At 45.7% G+C, this 18,848-nt stretch overlaps 1 protein-coding gene across 2 annotated transcripts in view; it reads left to right on the top strand.

The window, feature by feature from the left end:
* The first annotated feature begins 5,031 nt into the window (after positions 1-5,031).
* LOC148017262 (zinc finger (CCCH-type) family protein / RNA recognition motif (RRM)-containing protein) overlaps positions 5,032-18,848 on the top strand; it is a 51,716-nt gene continuing 37,899 nt past the window's right edge. The window contains exons 1-5 of one of the 2 annotated variants that reach the window (XM_087662532.1): positions 5,032-5,583; positions 5,849-5,967; positions 6,666-7,702; positions 7,834-9,087; positions 9,193-9,549. In XM_087662532.1, coding sequence (XP_087518658.1) covers positions 5,516-5,583; positions 5,849-5,967; positions 6,666-7,702; positions 7,834-9,087; positions 9,193-9,549 — 2,835 coding nt within the window. In that variant the 5' untranslated portion in view covers positions 5,032-5,515. The remainder of the gene's footprint in view (positions 5,584-5,848; positions 5,968-6,665; positions 7,703-7,833; positions 9,088-9,192; positions 9,550-18,848) is intronic. The other variant, XM_087662533.1, reaches the window with a different exon arrangement.

Here is an 18,848-nt window from a genome sequence, read left to right on the forward strand (position 1 = left end):
AGACTCTTATTGTAGCATCCAAAGACAAGAATGACAGCTAATGTTAAAGTATCCAAGTTCCAATCTCAACTTAAGAGCATGTCATAAACATATCCAACATATCCATAGGCATACATGACAACCAAAGTGTTGATACATCCAATATGGGGTACCCGAGTAGCTTCAAAGCATAATGAGCATAATCTATGTTAGACAATTGCTTGATGTCCACTATGAACAATAGTGATATGATAGTAAGAAAACGAGCTAATGAGAGCTCAATCAAAGCCCAAAAGCGTTACAAGGCATGTATCAAGCATCCCAAGTGTCGAGCTAACATTTGGGCATCAATACCAAGCCCCAAAAGCATGAAATGACTAAAGGCATATGCTTTTCCTAGATAAATGACTATCAGTTGTGTTCTTACCGTTATGAAATCTCTGAGAAAATTGAGCCAAATGTCTACTCAAATAAGCTCAATAGCATCTCATAACAAAGCCATATCATCCTCCAAGTATTTAGCATCCATATATATGCATATGGGCATCCCTAGAAGCATGTACGAGCTCCAAACAATGAAATGAAGCTTTCACAGACCTGTAAGCAATGGGTCTACTACTGTATACATTAGTGAACTAAAGTGTATGAGGTCAAATCTAATGTCCAATGCTCAATGGCAATGCCAGGAGTGTGCTAGAGGTTGACCCAAGTGTCCCAAGAGTACTTAAGAGCTCAGGGAGCTGATGATGATGGCCAAACTGATCACGAACAGAGGCCTGAAAAATAGGCTCAATTCATATTGAATTATTGATCATATTTGCTGCTATTATCGGGTTGAATGAGGCACAAGGGAGCTTGAGTAGGTCTTAGGAAAGCCTTGAAACATGCCAAAACAAATTGGGAAGCAAGTGATCAATAATACATACCACTTCAAGCTGAGGACATGGCTACCATGAAACCTATGAATTGTAGGTATTCTTCACAAGTTGAAGTAATGCTAGGTTGAGCTTGAGCTCTTGGGGAACTTGGATTTGATACTAGCTGAAGAGAGTGAGCTCGAAGTGGAAGCACGCAAGTGGAAGTGAGAGCTATGCTAGAAGGAGCAAGAGCAAGGGAGAGAGAGACACAAGATGTGGGAACTCCAACAGTCACAATGTCTGACTAGCCTTCCCTTTATTCAAATGTCACTGAAAGAATAAAGAATGAAGTGATTGTGATGGGTGCTTGCCATCATAGTGTACAGGTGAGCGAGTACTATCAGTGTAGTAATAGCCATGCAGCTAGGCACATGCGCCTTTACCCCCGACAATTGATAGAGATTATTCCAAATCTTGCTAGTAAGCCTAGATGCATGCACTACACTACTTTGTCCCTAATCAAGTCACATGTAAGTGGGCTGAAATTATGGATACAAACATTTCAAAGGATGAAATGGAGCATGTTTTATTGCATCTTCCCCATAAAAATAGTCCAAGTTGGGATTGCTTGCCAAATGAGGTATTTGGAGCTTATTTGGAGGATCTCAAATCTCCCTTGACTCTCATCTATTAGGAGATATGGAGGTCTAGTGCATTTTGAATGGAAGCTAGCCTTGCTTTGTTTGTTATTTGTTAACCCCGATGGCAATGATTGCAAGACAAACGCCAAAACAACAAGTCAATGCTAGTAAAAAAAGGTGGTTAAAGATGAGTAAATAAGTCAAAAGAGGTTGATAGTCAATGTATAAAATAGTTTGGATTCAAAAAGAATCTAACTACCAAAAATAGTGATTTTCAATGGGTAGTTGCTTAAAACAATGAACTGTTAAAAATAGCAATGGGCATCCTAAAGCTAGGATATCTAGAAGAAGACTAGTTGGGTGCCAAAAACAAAGTAGAACGACTGTCACTTAAAGTAGTGTGCATGTGCTTGTTCTTTAAGTCCCATATATGCAAATAATTTTTGTGAAATCTAAGTATCGAGCTCACTCTCCTACAACTTGTATTTAATTTATGGGGTAAAAGCATAAGCCTCACATAGCACACAAAAGGCCCACATAAATATTCTAATTTGTGGACAAGTCTAGTGTGAGTAAATTGAAATATTGTGGACAAGCTGAGAAGGCCAACATGCATGCTAAATAGGCCAATGAACTGAAAAAGAAAGAAACTAATTAAGGGTGCCCACCTATATAACCAATGTCCTTAAAGTTTTAAATCTCTCTTTCTTACGTGTGCATAATTGAGAGCTTTTGTTTCCCTACCTTTTACTTCTCCTTCTTACTTCACCATATACATATGTACATATGTGCATGTGTGTGTGTGTGTGCGTGTGTGTGCGTGCGTGCGTGTGTGTGTGGTCCATATTCGTGCTTTTATTCCTTCTCCACATCTCCATGTGGTGTACTTGTGAAGTTTGGAAACCAAAAGAGATGGTATCAAGCATTTGGTGGAACATATAGGAGAATCATAAGACCAGTGAAGCTTCCTTTAAGATACACTAAAATATAATGAGTCAATTGCAACCAATTCTTCTATATTTTTCTTGCTTTCTTGTACTCATTAGATGGAACAGAGAGAGAATGGATGATTCTGAGCTAGAGTACGAGTCGGCCATGTGAGAGGTAGCTTAAGCTTAGAGACCAAAAGCATTTGAAAGAACAAGTGTTAGTATAAGCCCCATTGTGTTGAGCTCTCATAGAGGCGAACATTGCACAAACTGTTCATCCCAATGGAGTTTAAGTAATGGAGGCCAATCTCTATGATGGCGTCATTGTATAAAACCTTATTAAGGTTTGTAGACATGTTGCAAAAGTAATTCCCACTTTAATTTGTCCTTATTAGTATGGCTTTACAAAGGATTATAATATTATGTAACAACATCTTGATTGGAATGATCCAATAGAAAAAGCTTTTGATCACATCAATTTGTTTTTTTGATAAGAAGTGATGGCCATTATGAGTTTAGTCCTCAAATAACTAATGTCATAAAAACTATACATTGACATGGGGATGCATGGATTGTACTCAAGGGAGAGGTCTCTAAAGAGTTTTCTCTTTCTCATTCTTTGAGATAAGGATGCCCTCTTAGTCCTTTATTGTTTGCTTTATTCACTCATCCCATCTTGAATTTATTTGATAAGCTTGCATCAAATGGAGATATCACTAATCTCACTCTTCCTAGTGATGGGAAGTTGATTGTTTGGCGTTTGGTTAATGGCTCTTTCATGATTCTTGGGCATGCAAAAAAGAGGTGGAAAAAGCTATAGTTCCTTGGGCTTTGTTTGGGTTAGCACCCCATGTTGATATACTAGAGGGACAATTACTAGACACATCGACTATCCCATTTGGTTAGTTGTGGCACCTAGTTGGACTTGATGTCTAGTCATATAGGGGATACATTTATATACCAAAAACTTTAAGGCTAGGTGTTTCATGTTCATCTCAAAGTGGCATTGAATGTTATGATTAGTATAGTTTGCTTCTTCCTACCATTGTACCTTAAACTTTGAAAACTTTGGATGAATTGATGTAGCCTATTTGATCGATGATATGGAAGAAACAAGGAAATTGTTTGGGCCAGACTCTTTAGATCATGTCATTACTCCAAAGTGTATGGGTGACACTTCTTTTATGGATGTCAAGAAACACATGGTGGCTCTTTGATAGACTCTCTTACATGATGTGTTTAGAGTAGTACCCTTTTGTGGATATTTAAAAAACTTTTATTGAAGAGGCCTCTTGGTGGCATGTTTTCAGCTCAAAGATTTAAATATCTCAAGTCAAATTTATTAGCACAATTCATTCTTCTTAGCACAACATTTTGTCCTTCATCATTGGCGCTCATTTTAGTCTAGACAACATATTGATCATTTGCAAATTGAAGTGTTGTTATCTCTAGATTGGTAGATTGACTATATAAATCCATATCCAAAGAAGACATGGAATAGAATGGCAAAGATGGTGAGAGATACTCATATTCCTCACTGATCATCAAGCCTTTATTTTATTTGTTATATATGACTATACTTCTACATACTTAGAAATCACATGTTGGTGTGGTCTAGGTTGGAGGAGAAAATCAAGCACCACATCCACTTCCTAACTAGAGGATTTTGTGCTTTAGTGAGATCGAGCTTCACCAATTTTGCCTTTTATAGCTTTAAGCAAGTGTGGTATGTCATAAGATGATAGAGGATAAAAGATGGGTTAAAGAAAATGCTAATAACAAGTGATCATCTAGAGAGGGCTATATCAAACAATGAGATAGATTACTACAATCATGGAAGTCAAAGATCTAGTATCAGGGCAAGGTTTTCTTTGAAGAGTTCTTACTAGAGGCCTCCTTATCAGTGGCGCGATGCTATGATGCAAGATTGCTAGTTGCAGTTATCTATTGTACTACAGGTCTAGAGATTACATCTAATCTTTTTGTTTCTTGTCTGGATGTTGAGCAAGTTTGAGGTTTTATTTCTATGGTCTAGATTTCTTAATGTTGCAAAGAACTACTAATGGAGCATGGATCTTGGGAAGATTACTGTAGATTGACACATTGCATCCACAACATTCTAATGTTTCATTTTTTTGTGTTAGATTGGCTTTGACACATTTGGTGGATTGGAAATGTTTTTATCTTTGACTAGGATGATAGAACTCATGGCCACATTGGTTGCATTAGGTACAGGCTTCATATTGTGGCATGTGGCTTCTATGATATGGGATGGGTTGTCACAAGCGACGTGGTCGCTCAATGGTTAGAGGTTATTTGCATGACTTTGATCACTGCTCATGCAACATTGCAAGACACTCTTATTGTTCAAGCACTTCAATAAGTTCCAATTTTTGAGTGGTAAACTTGCGGGGCTTTGGGGCTTGTTTTCCTAGCGGTGTAAGTTGAAGTTGATATGAAACAAGGCTTTGACCTTCTTATACAATGCCACCATTCTTGAGAATTACAAAGGATGAAAAATAAAATTTTTGTCATAAGGGGGGAGAGATTTTAATGCGATAGACATGGACATGACAATGTAAGCTCTATAGGCTATATCAATGGTGGCATTTCTCTACTTTGCCTTTCCTTCTCGAGCAACAATAAGAAGAACCTACAGTTCCTCCTGCCACATCACCCTCCCATCCACACAAATATTTGCAGGCTCTCGCTTCTGTGTTTCTCTCTCGTGTGTGCGTGTGTCCGTCTGTCTGTCTCTCTCTCTGTGCGATCCCTGTGCTTAAGGGACGAGAGGATTAAACGTCTCCTTTATCCCTTGCACTTGCGCCAGAGCCCCCCCCCCTTCTTTGTGAATTAGGGTTTTCGCCATAGCTGCCGTCTTTTCCTCCCTTTTCTTCCCCCGCCTCGCTCGCGCTCGTCTCGAGAGACTTGCCGTTATGCTTCGCTCGGCATTGCAGGGCCAGGTATTACTCGCTCGGATGGAAGGAGAGGACGAGAAGGACGTCGATGGATCGATCATGGCTTAAGAGCAGGCAGCAGCGGCTTGCGTTCGTGCAGCAGAGGAAGAGGAGGAGGAGGAGGAGGAAGAGGAGGAGCAGGAGCTTACCTCATGGTGGCCAACATGAAGATCGACGATGTTTCTCTCACTGGATACCTTGTCAAGCACCTGCAACCCTTGTATGTCGAACGCACCGTGGTTTTCTCCCCCCCTTCATTAAGACCTTAATGCGATTGCACAAACTGGCGGTAACCCGGCGCTGATGCATTGTTGCTTCAATTTTTAATCTGGTTCCTTGTAACAGTTGTCCTTGCGTGTGCTTCTTTGCTAGAAACAAAAAAGAAAGAAATTGCATTGTAAGAGGTTACGAAGGAAGAATTTTACCTGATCATTGGTTTTTCTGCTGCTTTTGTTTTGCTGGGGACGCACTGGTTTACAATACAGGACGGAGGCTGATCCCACTCTACTTGCGAACTATGTTGTTGCATTGTTGAAAAACAACAAACCCAAGAAGGACTTACAAAAGCTGTGCATTGACCAACTTTTCGACTTTCTTGGAGAAGGTATGGACACGGTGGCTTTCGGGAAGTCCAGTCTATTCACTACTGTATTTCAAAACTCTCGAAAAATTGTGGGTGTGCCATGTGTTTTACCAGACAATATGTCCACATCTCTCATGGGCAGCGAGTTTTGATCATGCAGCTCACTGTAGGTTCTTGTGACAGCCTATCACCTGAGAACCTATGCTTGGCTTTTATTAGTGGATATGGACATGGCAGTCAGTAGTCTGCATGTTCGCAAATGAAGTTGAAGATTTTGATGCTACATGGCATGGTGGTGTCATTTGATTGGGCTTGAATGCTGTCAATAATTTGTGCATTGTATTTGTACATTCAGTGATTGTAATGCCTAATCAACAGAGTCCCAAGTTGAAGGCAGGGATTTTTTACCAACTTTCTCAGAACTGTATTTTTATGAGTTAGGAGCGGGAATTAAAAATCTAGGACAGTTGCAGAGAACCTTGATGTAATTGGACGGGGTTTTTACTCCAGCAGTAGATGATTTGCTTAATGAGTTTAGGAGTGGGGATTAAAAATCTAGGAGAGTTGTAGAGAACCTTGATGTAATTGGATGGGGTTTTTAAGGATGGCAGCAAGACCTAGGTAATAATTCTCTGGTGGTGTTGCTGTTGTACATGTTTTTTCCAGCAGTTTTTTGATGATGCGAAGTGTTATCTGAGTTGCCATGTTTACTGATGCAGAGACAAAGCCGTTTGTTCAGAGACTGTTTCATGCACTGGAGGAAGGGACAACATCAATCTCCCCTGAAGAACCTGATTCTAAATGGGTAGATGCTGCAGTCACAATGGCAATGTCAACGGCAATGACAGCAGCAGCAGCAGCAGCAGCAACTGAATCGGCTACAACAGTGACCCATACTGGGGAAAAGGCTGACTTGAAGGCAGTGGTTCAGTCCGAGAAGGCAACGAGTACAAACAATGGCTTGTTTAGTGATCAAGAGGAAGGCACTGATGATGAAGATGATGACCGCAATCATAAGCATAGGAGACGTGTCAGTAGATCCAATTCTTTTGATAAAGATATTCAAGATGAGGATGCCAGGGGTCCCTACAGAAAGCGTAGCAGACCTGCAGAGAATGGGCAGCCATTTCGGGATGATCGCTCCTTCTCAGAGCCACGCAGGGGATCCATAATGGCAGATGGGCTATTGAAGAGTGAGAGGCGGAAAAATCGCGATGCATCTTTGCGTGTGACTGGAGATGGTACTCAACGGGTTAGCTTTAGAGGAGGGCCTACAACTTTTCGAAATGAGGGTACCATATCCAGATTAGAGAGTCAGAATGGTTTGTCTCGCGGAATATTAGGACGAGGTAGGGGAGGTATTGGTCCTTGGGGATCACATGAGTCTAGAATTGCAGCTTTTGATAGTTCTGATTACAACCCTGCTTTAGTTCAACCAAGTTCTTCTACAACTCTATTTTCTGGAAGATCGATGCCCAACCGAGGGAATCCTTCTCACTTGCCTTGGGGTGGGTATGGGCATCATTCAGGATTGGCAAATGGTGCTTTGGATCAAAGCCTGCCATTGAAGGCAGGTATCCAGGGTTCAAGAGGGGTCCAAATAAGTACAGCAATGGGTGTGGGTGTGAATATTGGTATTGGAATGACTCTGGGACGGCCAAGGTGTCCAGATTTCGAGGAGCGTGGGTACTGTCTTAGAGGTGACCTATGTCCAATGGAGCATGGTGCAAACAGAATTGTGGTTGAAGATGTCCAGGTGTGCAGTTCATTTGGTTTTCTTCTTCTCAGAAATACTACATGTGTAACAGTTAAATACATAATGATATGACACTCTTGTTTGATCTATTGACACTTGTTTTAATTGTTCTGTCAATAATTTTTATTCAGAGTCTGTCTCAGTTCAATCTTCCAGTGGCACTTCCAAGTGGGCGTGCTGTTGCAGGGTCTTCTGCCCCAGTTTCTGGCCCATCTCCTGTTCTGTACCCTGCTGGTGTTGGACTGGCAAATAGACCTGTTCGGGAAGCGAGTGTCTCGCGATTGGATGATACTGATGCAGGTGGTGAGCCTGACTTGTATGATCCAGACAAGCCGCTGTGGACCAAGGAGCAATCTGATGCAGGTGCAGGACTAAGGAGACTGACATCTCTGAGGAAGGGACATGATGATCATTTCTGGGAGGGAAATGCTCCTGATCTTCACCCTGTACGGACTCCTGATGCTAGCAGTTCTGACAAGTATGGACGTTTGACATTGATGGGCGGAAGCTCTCAGAGTCAAGTGGCAGGGCATTCTGTGTGGGATCGTATTGGGCCTGTTGGTCACAATGAGGCCAAATCTGAGGTCAGTAATCGGCCTTCCAACAGCTATGATGGCCCACCACGGCCTAAAATGATAAAGAAGGAAGCTGTGGAAGATACAGAGGCTCATGGTAAACCGTCCAATTGGGAAGGTGAGACTGATAAGCAAGAGCAAATTGTTAGTCCTGTGTCAAATTCGACTGCTGGAAAGGGCCATGGTGTAGACCAGCTTACAGACAATGCAGGGCATATGTATGACAGGAGTACCGCACATGTAGGTGGCCGGAAGGAGAGAGCACAGAGAACTCTTTATGTGAGGTGCATTCCCAGTGATAACAATAAGAAAGAACTGCTTCTAGCGCATTTCCAGAAGTTTGGAGATGTTATGGATATCCGCATTCCTATGCACAGTGATAGAGCTTTTGTTCAGTTCTACCGACGGGAGGATGCAGAATCGGCTCTTTTGTCACCTGATGCGGTTATGGGAAATCGATTTATACGCCTGTCATGGGCAAACAGGGACAGCATACAGTCTTCATCCAATGAAGGCTATAAAGTAGTTGGCAAAGGGATAACTGATAGACCCAATGAAGTAGCCGCCAGCCAATCACCTCTCCCACTTGATAAGGTGAAGAGTGGAGCTGGGCCATCTACTTCCGAGCCGCTCCCACCTGATACTACAAAGTGTTCTGGCTTAAACGGTCAGCCACATCCATCGGCTGTCGCAGCACAAAAGAAGAAAGAAGAGCTCGAGCACATGAAAGAAGAGTTAAGGCAAAAACAGCAGGAATTAGCTCGAAAGAGAAATGAGTTTCGACTCAAATTGGAACATTTATCTAAGCAGGTGAAATTATATGCTTAATACTTAGCTATAAACATGTGATATGGATACTGCTGGATGCATGCTCATGAACTAAGCTTTTTACCTCTACTGTTGAATATTCTGCAGGGGAATAGCGGGAAAGGAGAGTCCGAAACCGATCCTTCTAAGAACAGACCTCCAACGAAGTCAGAGGATGTGCACGGACCAACGACTTGCACTAACCAGCAACTCACAATTGATAAGAATGTGATAACAAGTGAGCAAACAGCTGGAGGTTTATCTAGACACAGCCCTGGGTTATCTGGAAGTCCAATTCAACCACCTGTGAGAAGCCCTTACCCCCGTTCAGGCTTGATAAGCACAGGATCCCTTGGTCCCCCTCAATCAAGTGTCTCACGCTTCAAGCTCGATAACCGCACGACAGTATTTCGCATTCTTCCACCTCTTCCAGAGGGCATCTCAGATGTAAGTGCTGGCATCTTGGTATGTTGGTTTCCTGCCTGAGGTTCTCTCTCGTGCTCTCTTCCTAACCCCTCTTCCACCATTCCCCCTGCGAACAACCACACCAAACAACCCAATCTTTTAGTAGGATAATCTATTATGGGTGTGGGTGCACACATGAGGTGTAATTGTGGGCAGGCATATGTTTGTGTCTAAGAAATGTGTCATAGAATCACTTTCATGGTGAAGGTTGATAAGGTGCCGCGTGAAAGGTTAAGTGATGTGAACACGGGAAGTTAAGAAATCTGAATGGCAAATTGTCACGTACAGATCTAGGATGAATGAGAATTGGTGTTTTGCATAGTCACAAATGATGTGGAACAGTGATGATGATAGGGATGTGATGGGGGATGGCCAAAATCAAAGGACAGGGATGACATTAAAATAACATAGAATACTTAAACCCAAAAACTTCAAAAAGTAAAACAAATTTGAGAATGTAAATCATTATATCATCAAAAACATGTGCATCTGTGTGTATGTGTGTCTCTCTCCATGATTCTATTATCATACGGTCATGTGAAAAACATTAGCGTGTTGTGTTCGAAAGCAAAGTTTCTGGCTATGGTCTGTTTGAAGTCAAATTTTCAGGTTGAGTTTGTGTGCATGTGTATGTGTGAAAGGAGTCTGAATGGATTATTAAACCTGGCACCTGTGCAGAAGAATTAGGGAACTTTTTTTTGGGGGTGGGGGGGGGGGATAATCCTTTGTTTGTTCCAAACAAGATGGGGGGATGGCTGTGAGGGACTGATAGGGGATGTCCTGGAACTTTGAATTTTCTTCTGGTTTAAAGTAATGCAAATGGCTGTTGTTTTGCCTTCTAAACTTGCATGAATCAGGGGAAGGTATGGTATACTGTATCATGAGTTCATGGTCATACTATGATTGGAAGACAGTGAATGCCGAGAACTAAATTTTGAAATTTGCGCAATTTCAATCTGCACCAAGATCCTCAGCAAAGTTACACATCTAACAGATGAGGTGGAATAGAATGTGCAACTACAAAAAGGCTAGTACAATCTCAGGGAACTGCAGATCAAAGCCGCCAAATTCTGCGATGGCTGGGGAGGACATAACATTGGCTTTAATAGTTCTTCCATCCAGAAAGGTGGCTGACTTCACTAACCTCTGTCAATAGTTGACTTCTGTGCCTGTGCCACATGCCGTTAGGAATCTGCTTGTCTGCTTGTCTTGCACATTGCCATGTGGCTCGTCCCATATTTGTTGAGCAACCAAAATCAAGGCTGGCATTAACACTTAATTGTGATGCATTTACTCCTGATTTTTGCTCCTTAACCCAGCCTCAGAAAGCTTTATTTATGTTAAAAAAGGCTTTTTTTGTGCATCCTAGGACAAATGCCCAAAAATACCCCATAAAGTGTTAGCCTGCTCTTCTTCAGTCTCAGTCTGTCATCTCCTGGTTGTGAGCTCCTGTCAGAGTCTGACAGGAGACAGAGGAGCTCTGTCAGGACATTTTTGTTCAGCATGCAGTCCTGGTTTTGTTCCAGCCCAAACTGGGCTGTTTTTGTGCTGACTGCCCATTTTTCTGGGCAGTCGGCCAGATCTGGCCATAGTCGGCCAGATCTGGCTGGTCGGCCAAATCTGGCCAGGTCGGCCAGTTTGGCTGGTCGGCCAGTTTGCTGGCCTGGGGGCTATTTATATCAGCCCCCCCAGTCAGTCCAGCATTGCTCTCTGCAGGTACAGCACTGCTCCCTCCGTCTCCGTCTCCGTCTCCGGCATTGGTGCTGCCACTGCTTCCAGTCTGTCCTGGTTCCCTCACTGACGCTCCGGGCTGCGCGCAGGGACTGTTCTGTCCATTCCAGTGTATTCAGCATTCATCTCAGTCAGTGCAGATTTTCTTCCTTCATTTTCTGCTTCCTCTCTCCTCTCCTTTGTGTTCGTGTTCTTCCGTTGCGCACTCTCACATGGTATCATCGCCTGATTGAGAGCACGGAGGACATACCTTCAGGAGAGATATACCTTACTGCTGCTGCCAACAGATTCACAACAGCCAGGCGATTGCATCAGGAGGCTGTTCAGCCTGCGTTTGCTGTCCACGCTGACTGCAGAGGCTGCCACGTCATCCAGCGACGCAGCAACCCTGCGTTTGCAGCCAGGCGGCCTCTCCTGCTGCTGGGCGACCTCCCTACAGGCTGCGTTTTGCTGCTCTGCAGGTCGCTTCCCACCCAGGCGGCTCCTTTACTGCTGGCGACCTTTGTCCGGGCTGTTTCTTGGTGCTGCTGGTCTCTTTTCTGGTGTTCGACATCAGATCTCTTTGCGTTTTGCAGCTCCAGGTGTTTGTGGGCACTCTCTGCCTGCGTCTTGGTGGTTGGTGACCACATTGTTGGTCCTATTTCTACAGTGGCACAACTTTCTTTGGTATTTTGCAGATTGGAAGATGTCTTACCGATTTTCAGGCTTTGAAGACTCAGAGGATGAGCTTCTCTCTCATCATTCCTCTGAGCGGAGGCGGGACTATCGTGAAGTTCGACATCGGGAAGACCCTCCTCGCACTTGTCCTTCTTCCGTCCGTGCATCTTAGAGGGTTCCATCTACTGCGAAGGTCTCTTCAGTGAAGACTGCTTCAGATGTGCGGATGCCTTCCTTGATTCCCTCTATCCAGGTGCCGATTCTCCCTTCCTTTCCGAAGGAAGATAAGTTGGATGGTTCAAACTACTCCCTATGGTCATGCAAGGTGGCTTGCATCCTCGATACATTTGACCTTTGGGAGCTTGTTTCTTCGCCCATCGACCGACCCCCCGTGGATTCGTCCGATGGCACCTCTATGGACCGTGCAGCCTTATGGGACAGGCTCAACTCTCGAGCCCGTTCCTTTCTTTTTATGAGTCTCCATGATTCTGTTCTTGTACATGTTCACAGGTTATAGACCGCGGCGGAAGTGTGGACAAAGCTTGCGTCTTTGTATCAGCACAAGACATTTGCTCACAAGATTTCCCGGGAGAAGAAGTTGCGGATGCTCAGTCTTGATGGTTCTTCTTTCATGAAGGAGCACATCACGAAGATGGAGGATATGCGAGGCGAGCTAGCCTCTCTTGGTCGTCTGATATCGTCTGAGGATATGGCGATGATTCTGTTGACTCAGCTGCCATCACCCCGTTATGATGTCTTCTACACCAGCCTCATCACTTCGAGGACCCGTGAGACACTCCTATGGGAGGAGCTTTCCCCGCTTGTCTTGGAGCATGATGAGCGACTCAAAGAGGTGGGAGCCAGTGGCTCCACCAAGGCATTTACGGCCGGCACAGGTGGCGGCAAGAAGAAGAAAACAAAGAAGGAGATGGCCAAGGACAAGAAGGAGGAGGACAAGAAGGATGCGAAGGAGAAGAAGCCCAAGTGTCCCCATTGTGGGAAGGGCACTCATCCCGAGGAGAAGTGTTGGCAAAAGTATCCCCATTTGAAGCCTAAGGAGAAGGACTCGAAGGCGGCCCCAGCCACAACAGAATCTGCGTTTGTGCATCTCTTTGTTGAGGAAGACACTACCCTAGCTTCTACCACACAGGAGAAGCCTTGGCTCGTCGACAGTGGAGCATCTTCACATATGACCTTCCGTCAGGATTGGCTTCAGGATCTTCGTTCCAGAGGGGGTACAGTCACCATTGGTGACAATTCTACAGTTCCTGTTTGAGGAGTGGGGACTTTACCTATGTTTTCTGACAGGCGGTCTTCCTCCGCCAAAGTTCTCTATGTGCCTGATTTGGGTTTTAACCTATTATCTGTGCATGGTCTTACTCAGTTGGGTACCCGAGTCATTTTTACTCAGGATGCAGTCACAGTGGAGGATACTTCTACAGGTGATGCTCTTTGGACAGGTACACAGGAGGGTGGGCTTTATACGCTCACAGCCTTGGCTGCGTGGACTTCCCATGAGCTTGGGCTGCTTTGGCATGCTCGGTATGGTCATTTGAACCTCGATTCTCTTCGCCGGGCTTCTAGGAGGAAGATGGTGAAGAGACTTTCTGATTTCCCTCCTCTTCACACTTTATGCCCTAGCTGCTTGAGGGGCAAGCAGCACCGGCAGCCTCACCCGCAGGTTGCTACTAGGCGGACTACTTCTCCGCTTGAGTTGGTTCATACCGACCTTTGCGGACCTATGGGCACGGCCTCCCTTGGGAAGGCCAAGTATTTGATGCTGCTTGTGGACGACTTTAGTCGTTATGTGTGGCCTTATTTCTTGGAGTACAAGAGCGAGGCGTACTCCCGTTTCTGTGAGTGGCAGGTGTTTGTGGAGACCCAAACCACTTCCAAGGTTCGTGGTGTTCGAGCTGATCACGGTGGAGAGTTCACTTCTCATCTTTTCTCTCAGTTTTGCAGGGATCATGGTATTCGGGTGGAGTATTCCCATCCGAACACACCATCAGAGAATGGTGTGGTGGAGCGTGCGAATTGGACCATGCTTGAGATGGCCCGATCTATGCTGGAGCATAGGAGTCTTCCTCATTTCCTTTGGGGTGAGGCGGTGGCTACATCGGTGCATATTCGCAACCGCTCTCCGACTTCGGCATTACAGGACATGACTCCGTATGAGGCTTTCTTTGGAAAGAAGCCTTCCGTGTCCCATTTTCGCATCTTTGGGTGCGATGCTTTTGTCCATGTGGACAAGAAGAAGAGGAAGACGAAGTTCGACTCTAAGTCGCGAAAGCTTATCTTCGTTGGTTATAGCACGACTACGAAGGGCTATCGGCTCTATGACCCGACGACGCGGACGGTTGAGGTGAGCAGGGATGTGATCTTTGATGAGGCTTCGGCCTCTGAGGATCCGATTGATGGTTCCATTACAGATGTTTCTTCATCATCGACGGACCCCCCCCCCCCCCCCCCCCCCCACCTTCTCTCCCTTCACTTCCTTCCAGGATGCCTCTTAGCACCCCCCCTATTCCTCCTCCTTCGGCTTCCCTTTCCCCCTTGGTGGATGTGCCTTCGTCTACTACGAGCTCTTCTACCGCTACTTCGGGATCTTCACGAGATATACAGCCTTCTTCAGATGCGGAGGATCTACCTTCACTCGGTGAGGGGGAGTCCCTCTCCGATTTGGGTGCTTTACAGGTTCTGGAGCCCCCCCGGTCTCCCTCACAGCCGCAGGAGTTTCTCAGGATTCCTTTATGGTATCGCCGGCTCATGCAGGATTTAGGTGTTACTCACTTTCCTGCTTCTTCTACAGGTCCCCGTCGATCAGCACGTTTACAGGCCTAGCGGGACAGTTCACTATGTGTGAACTATGCTCTTATGTCACAGATTCTTCAGGATTCCGAGCCTTCCACTGTAGAGGAGGCTCTTGCACAGGATATTTGGAGACAGGCTATGCAGGCCGAGCTCGACTCCATCGAGCGAAACCATACGTGGGAGCTTGTACCACGTCCCGCGAAACGGAAGGTGATTGGTGTGAAGTGGGTCTTTAAGACCAAATATCTTGCCGATGGCTCCTTGGACAAGCATAAAGCTAGGCTTGTTGCCAAGGGTTTTGCTCAGCGTGCAGGGTTGGACTACTTTGAGACCTTTGCTCCTACAGCTAGGATGACCACCATCCGAGTTCTTTTGGCTCTTGCTGCTCACCACCGTTGGCCTGTCTATCAGATGGACGTCAAGTCTGCTTTTCTAAATGGCATTCTTGAGGAGGAGATTTATGTTTCACAGCCTCCTGGTTTTCTTGTGCAGGGGAAGGAGGATCATGTCTACCGACTGCGGAAGGCTCTTTATGGCCTAAAGCAGGCTCCTCGTGCTTGGTACCAGCGGATTGACCGATTCTTTCTACAGAGTGGCTTTGCGCGCTCCGCTTATGATCCCAACCTCTACTTACGGGTTGTGGATTCTCTTTCGGTGTTCCTCATCTTGTATGTGGATGATCTTATCATTACAGGGAGCGACACTCCGCAGGTGGAGCATACACGGTCCATTCTTCAGCAGGAGTTTGACATGACGGATCTAGGGATCCTTCACTTCTTTTTAGGTCTGGAGATCTATCAGATGGCACAGGGCATTTTTATCTCGCAGCACAGGTACATCTCCGAGCTTCTTTCGGAGTTTGATATGGCTGAGTGTCGGCCTATCTCATGCCCCATGGACCCTGAGTCCAAGCTTTTGACAGCTGGAGTTCCTCTTACCGATCCCACCCGTTACAGGTGCCTTGTCGGCTCTCTTATCTAGCTGCTTCACACTCGGCCGGATATCTCTTTTGTGGTGGCTTTATTGTCTTCTTTTATGCAGACTCCTACCCAGGATCACTGGCAGGCGGCCTTACAGGGGACTCGATCCTTCGGGATCATGTATGGAGATGGGATTACCCTTTCTGGATGGAGTGATTCTGATTGGGCAGGTGATGTGGATTCGAGACGATCCACTACAGGTTATGCTTTCACCCTTGGATCTAGTGCTGTCTCTTGGAGCAGCAAGAAGCAGCCTACTGTGGCACTTTCTTCTACAGAGGCTGAGTATCGGGCCCTATGTTCGACCGCTATGGAGGCAGTTTGGCTCCGTCGCTTACTCGCAGAGATTGGCTTTTCCCAGACTGGACCTACGGAGCTGCGCGTGGATAACCAGAGTGCTCTTGCTCTGGCCAAGAACCCGGTGTTTCATGCTCGTACGAAGCACATTGAGGTTCAGTATCACTATGTTCGAGAGCGGATCGTGGATTCGGAGCTGGTGGTGGTCTATTGTCCTACGGCGGCCAATGCAGCTGATCTCTTTACGAAGACATTGCCTCAGGCTTCTTTGCTTCATCACATGCGGTTCTTGGGTCTTCAGACTCTCCCAGGAGTTGAGAGGGGGTGTTAGCCTGCTCTTCTTCAGTCTCAGTCTGTCATCTCCTGGTTGTGAGCTCCTGTCAGAGTCTGACAGGAGACAGAGGAGCTCTGTCAAGACATTTTTGTTTAGCATGCAGTCCTGGTTTTGTTCCAGCCCAAACTGGGCTGTTTTTGTGCTGACTGCCCATTTTTCTGGGCAGTCGGCCAGATCTGGCCATAGTCGGCCAGATCTGGCTGGTCGGCCAAATCTGGCCAGGTCGGCCAGTTTGGCTGGTCGGCCAGTTTGCTGGCCTGGGGGCTATTTATATCAGCCCCCCTAGTCAGTCCAGCATTGCTCTCTGCAGGTACAGCACTGCTCCCTCCGTCTCCGTCTCCGTCTCCGGCATTGGTGCTGCCACTGCTTCCAGTCTGTCCTGGTTCCCTCACTGACGCTCCGGGCTGCGTGCAGGGACTGTTCTGTCCATTCCAGTGTATTCAGCATTCATCTCAGTCAGTGCAGATTTTCTTCCTTCATTTTCTGCTTCCTCTCTCCTCTCCTCTGTGTTCGTGTTCTTCTTCCGTTGCGCACTCTCACATAAAGGGCATGTTGTGGGCATTCCACAGTCACACTCAACCACACTCAGTTTCACTCATTCTCCCAGCCATCTCCTTTTTCAAGTGCTGCCCCCTTCCTTTTGCAGTTGTTTGGTGGATGCAATCACAATGGGGCTGCTGCTGCCCTGTTCGGAGCATCCTAGAGTCCAACCTGCTTCCCACTTGCGTTTTGAATCAGGAGGTCCTTCTCCAAGTGCTGCCCCCTTCCTCCTGTAGGTGCTTGGTGGATTGCATCCACCAAGCATCCTGGAGTGACTGGCATCTCAAATTGGCTGTCGCTCAATCCACTAAGCATCCTGGAGTGACTGCCATCTCAAATTGGCTGTTGCTCAACAGCTGCCTGCTTCTGCAACCCACTGTTCACATTGTGTTTTGCATTTGGAGGCCCTAATCTTCACCTACAGTAATCTACTTCACATCTACAGCTGCATTTATGCATTCTGGCCCCTTTGTATTCTGTCCTCCCACTCCTTGATTACAGCAGTCACCACCATCTTCTACGGGCTGCCATATGCGTTTTGCTCTTCCTTCTTTTCTGGAGGTTGGTGACCATCGTTAGATGTTGCTGTGATATCATACAACAGTCACCTAGCAACTATGGCAGGTGTTATTCCTTTTGGAGGTCGTCATCATAGGTTGTTTCTAATGGAGTATGCAATGGAAAAACATAAGAACTCAGTGACAAGAGAAGATGGATACAAGAGAAACATGGTGGAACTGAAGGAACAAAACTGACTGAACACAAAGGTAAAAGGCTGCAATTTGTTTGCCCCTTCATGCATCATGGAGCGTCAACAAGGGTGCTAGACACAAGGCATGAGATGGATGACATAATGAGGAGGAAGATTTAATAGAAAGATGACTGGACATGGTGGAGAGGGGGTCTGCATAAATAGCCAATGCAAGAGAAAGTGGCTGATTTGAAGCTGGTCAACCTGCATTTTAATGCAGGTTGGGCTGGTCAAATGTTGTTGCGTAGAGGAAAAGTGTTGCCTAGGCCTGCTTGCGCATGAGGGAAGTGTTGTGCCCTCCGAGGTGGCTCTGATGCATTCCTCGGAACATGTTGAAATGTGAAATGTTCCATCAATGCCTATTTGTGGTGTTTGTCACATTGTCCTTGTTTTCCAACTATCCTTCTCTAGCCTTCGCATCAAAAGTCCTACATTTTTTGGACTTAGGTTTCCATCTCCTCTCTTATATTGCCTTACCTAACTCAGTACCCATGTTGTCTTCACCAAGCCAGTCATATTTATTGAGAATTCTACATGAAGTCCCATTCTCATGACAAGTTAGCAAGAGAGGGGTCTATATCAACTCTATTTCCCTTCCATTGTGAAAAGCACTCCTAGGCATGTTTCCATTGTCGCACTCATTCCCACCTATGCATACCCCATCCCATAGATTCTTCCCTATTCCCTACCATCTACTCTGATAGTTTCCTCGTGCGTAACCCATCCCATAGGTTCTCCCCTATTCCCACCATTTTCTTTGGTAGTTCCCTCATTGCCCCCTGCCCCCCCCCCCCCCCCCCCCCCCCCCCCCCAAAACAATCCTTTTCATAAGAGGAGACAATCTCAAAAATGCAACTATGGATTTCTTGGCCCTTCTTGGTTTAGAGAGAGAATCCCAAGATCATGAAGGCTTCTTCAAGGTGCAACAGCCTTTTCCTTCATCGTCAAGCCGCTGCATGCCCTTCTCATGGCCCCTGGTCTTTGTTGTTCTTTCTTTGCTAGTTACACCACCTCCGATAGCTCCTTGCTATTATCTCTCAATTGGGTCCCTAGCTTGGCTCACCCATTCCCAATTAGACATCATTGGAGTGATCCATTCTAGGCTTCTCTCCTCCCATTGGCCTATGGTAGCCTTCTATTGCATCACGCTTTCATTGGAGGCAAGGGTCATAATGCATTGGCTAGCATTTAGTATTAA

Source organism: Lygodium microphyllum, chromosome 22, assembly GCF_053477565.2.
Source record: "Lygodium microphyllum isolate KBCC chromosome 22, Lygodium_microphyllum_v1.1.10, whole genome shotgun sequence".
NCBI classification, from domain to species: Eukaryota; Viridiplantae; Streptophyta; class Polypodiopsida; order Schizaeales; family Lygodiaceae; genus Lygodium; species Lygodium microphyllum.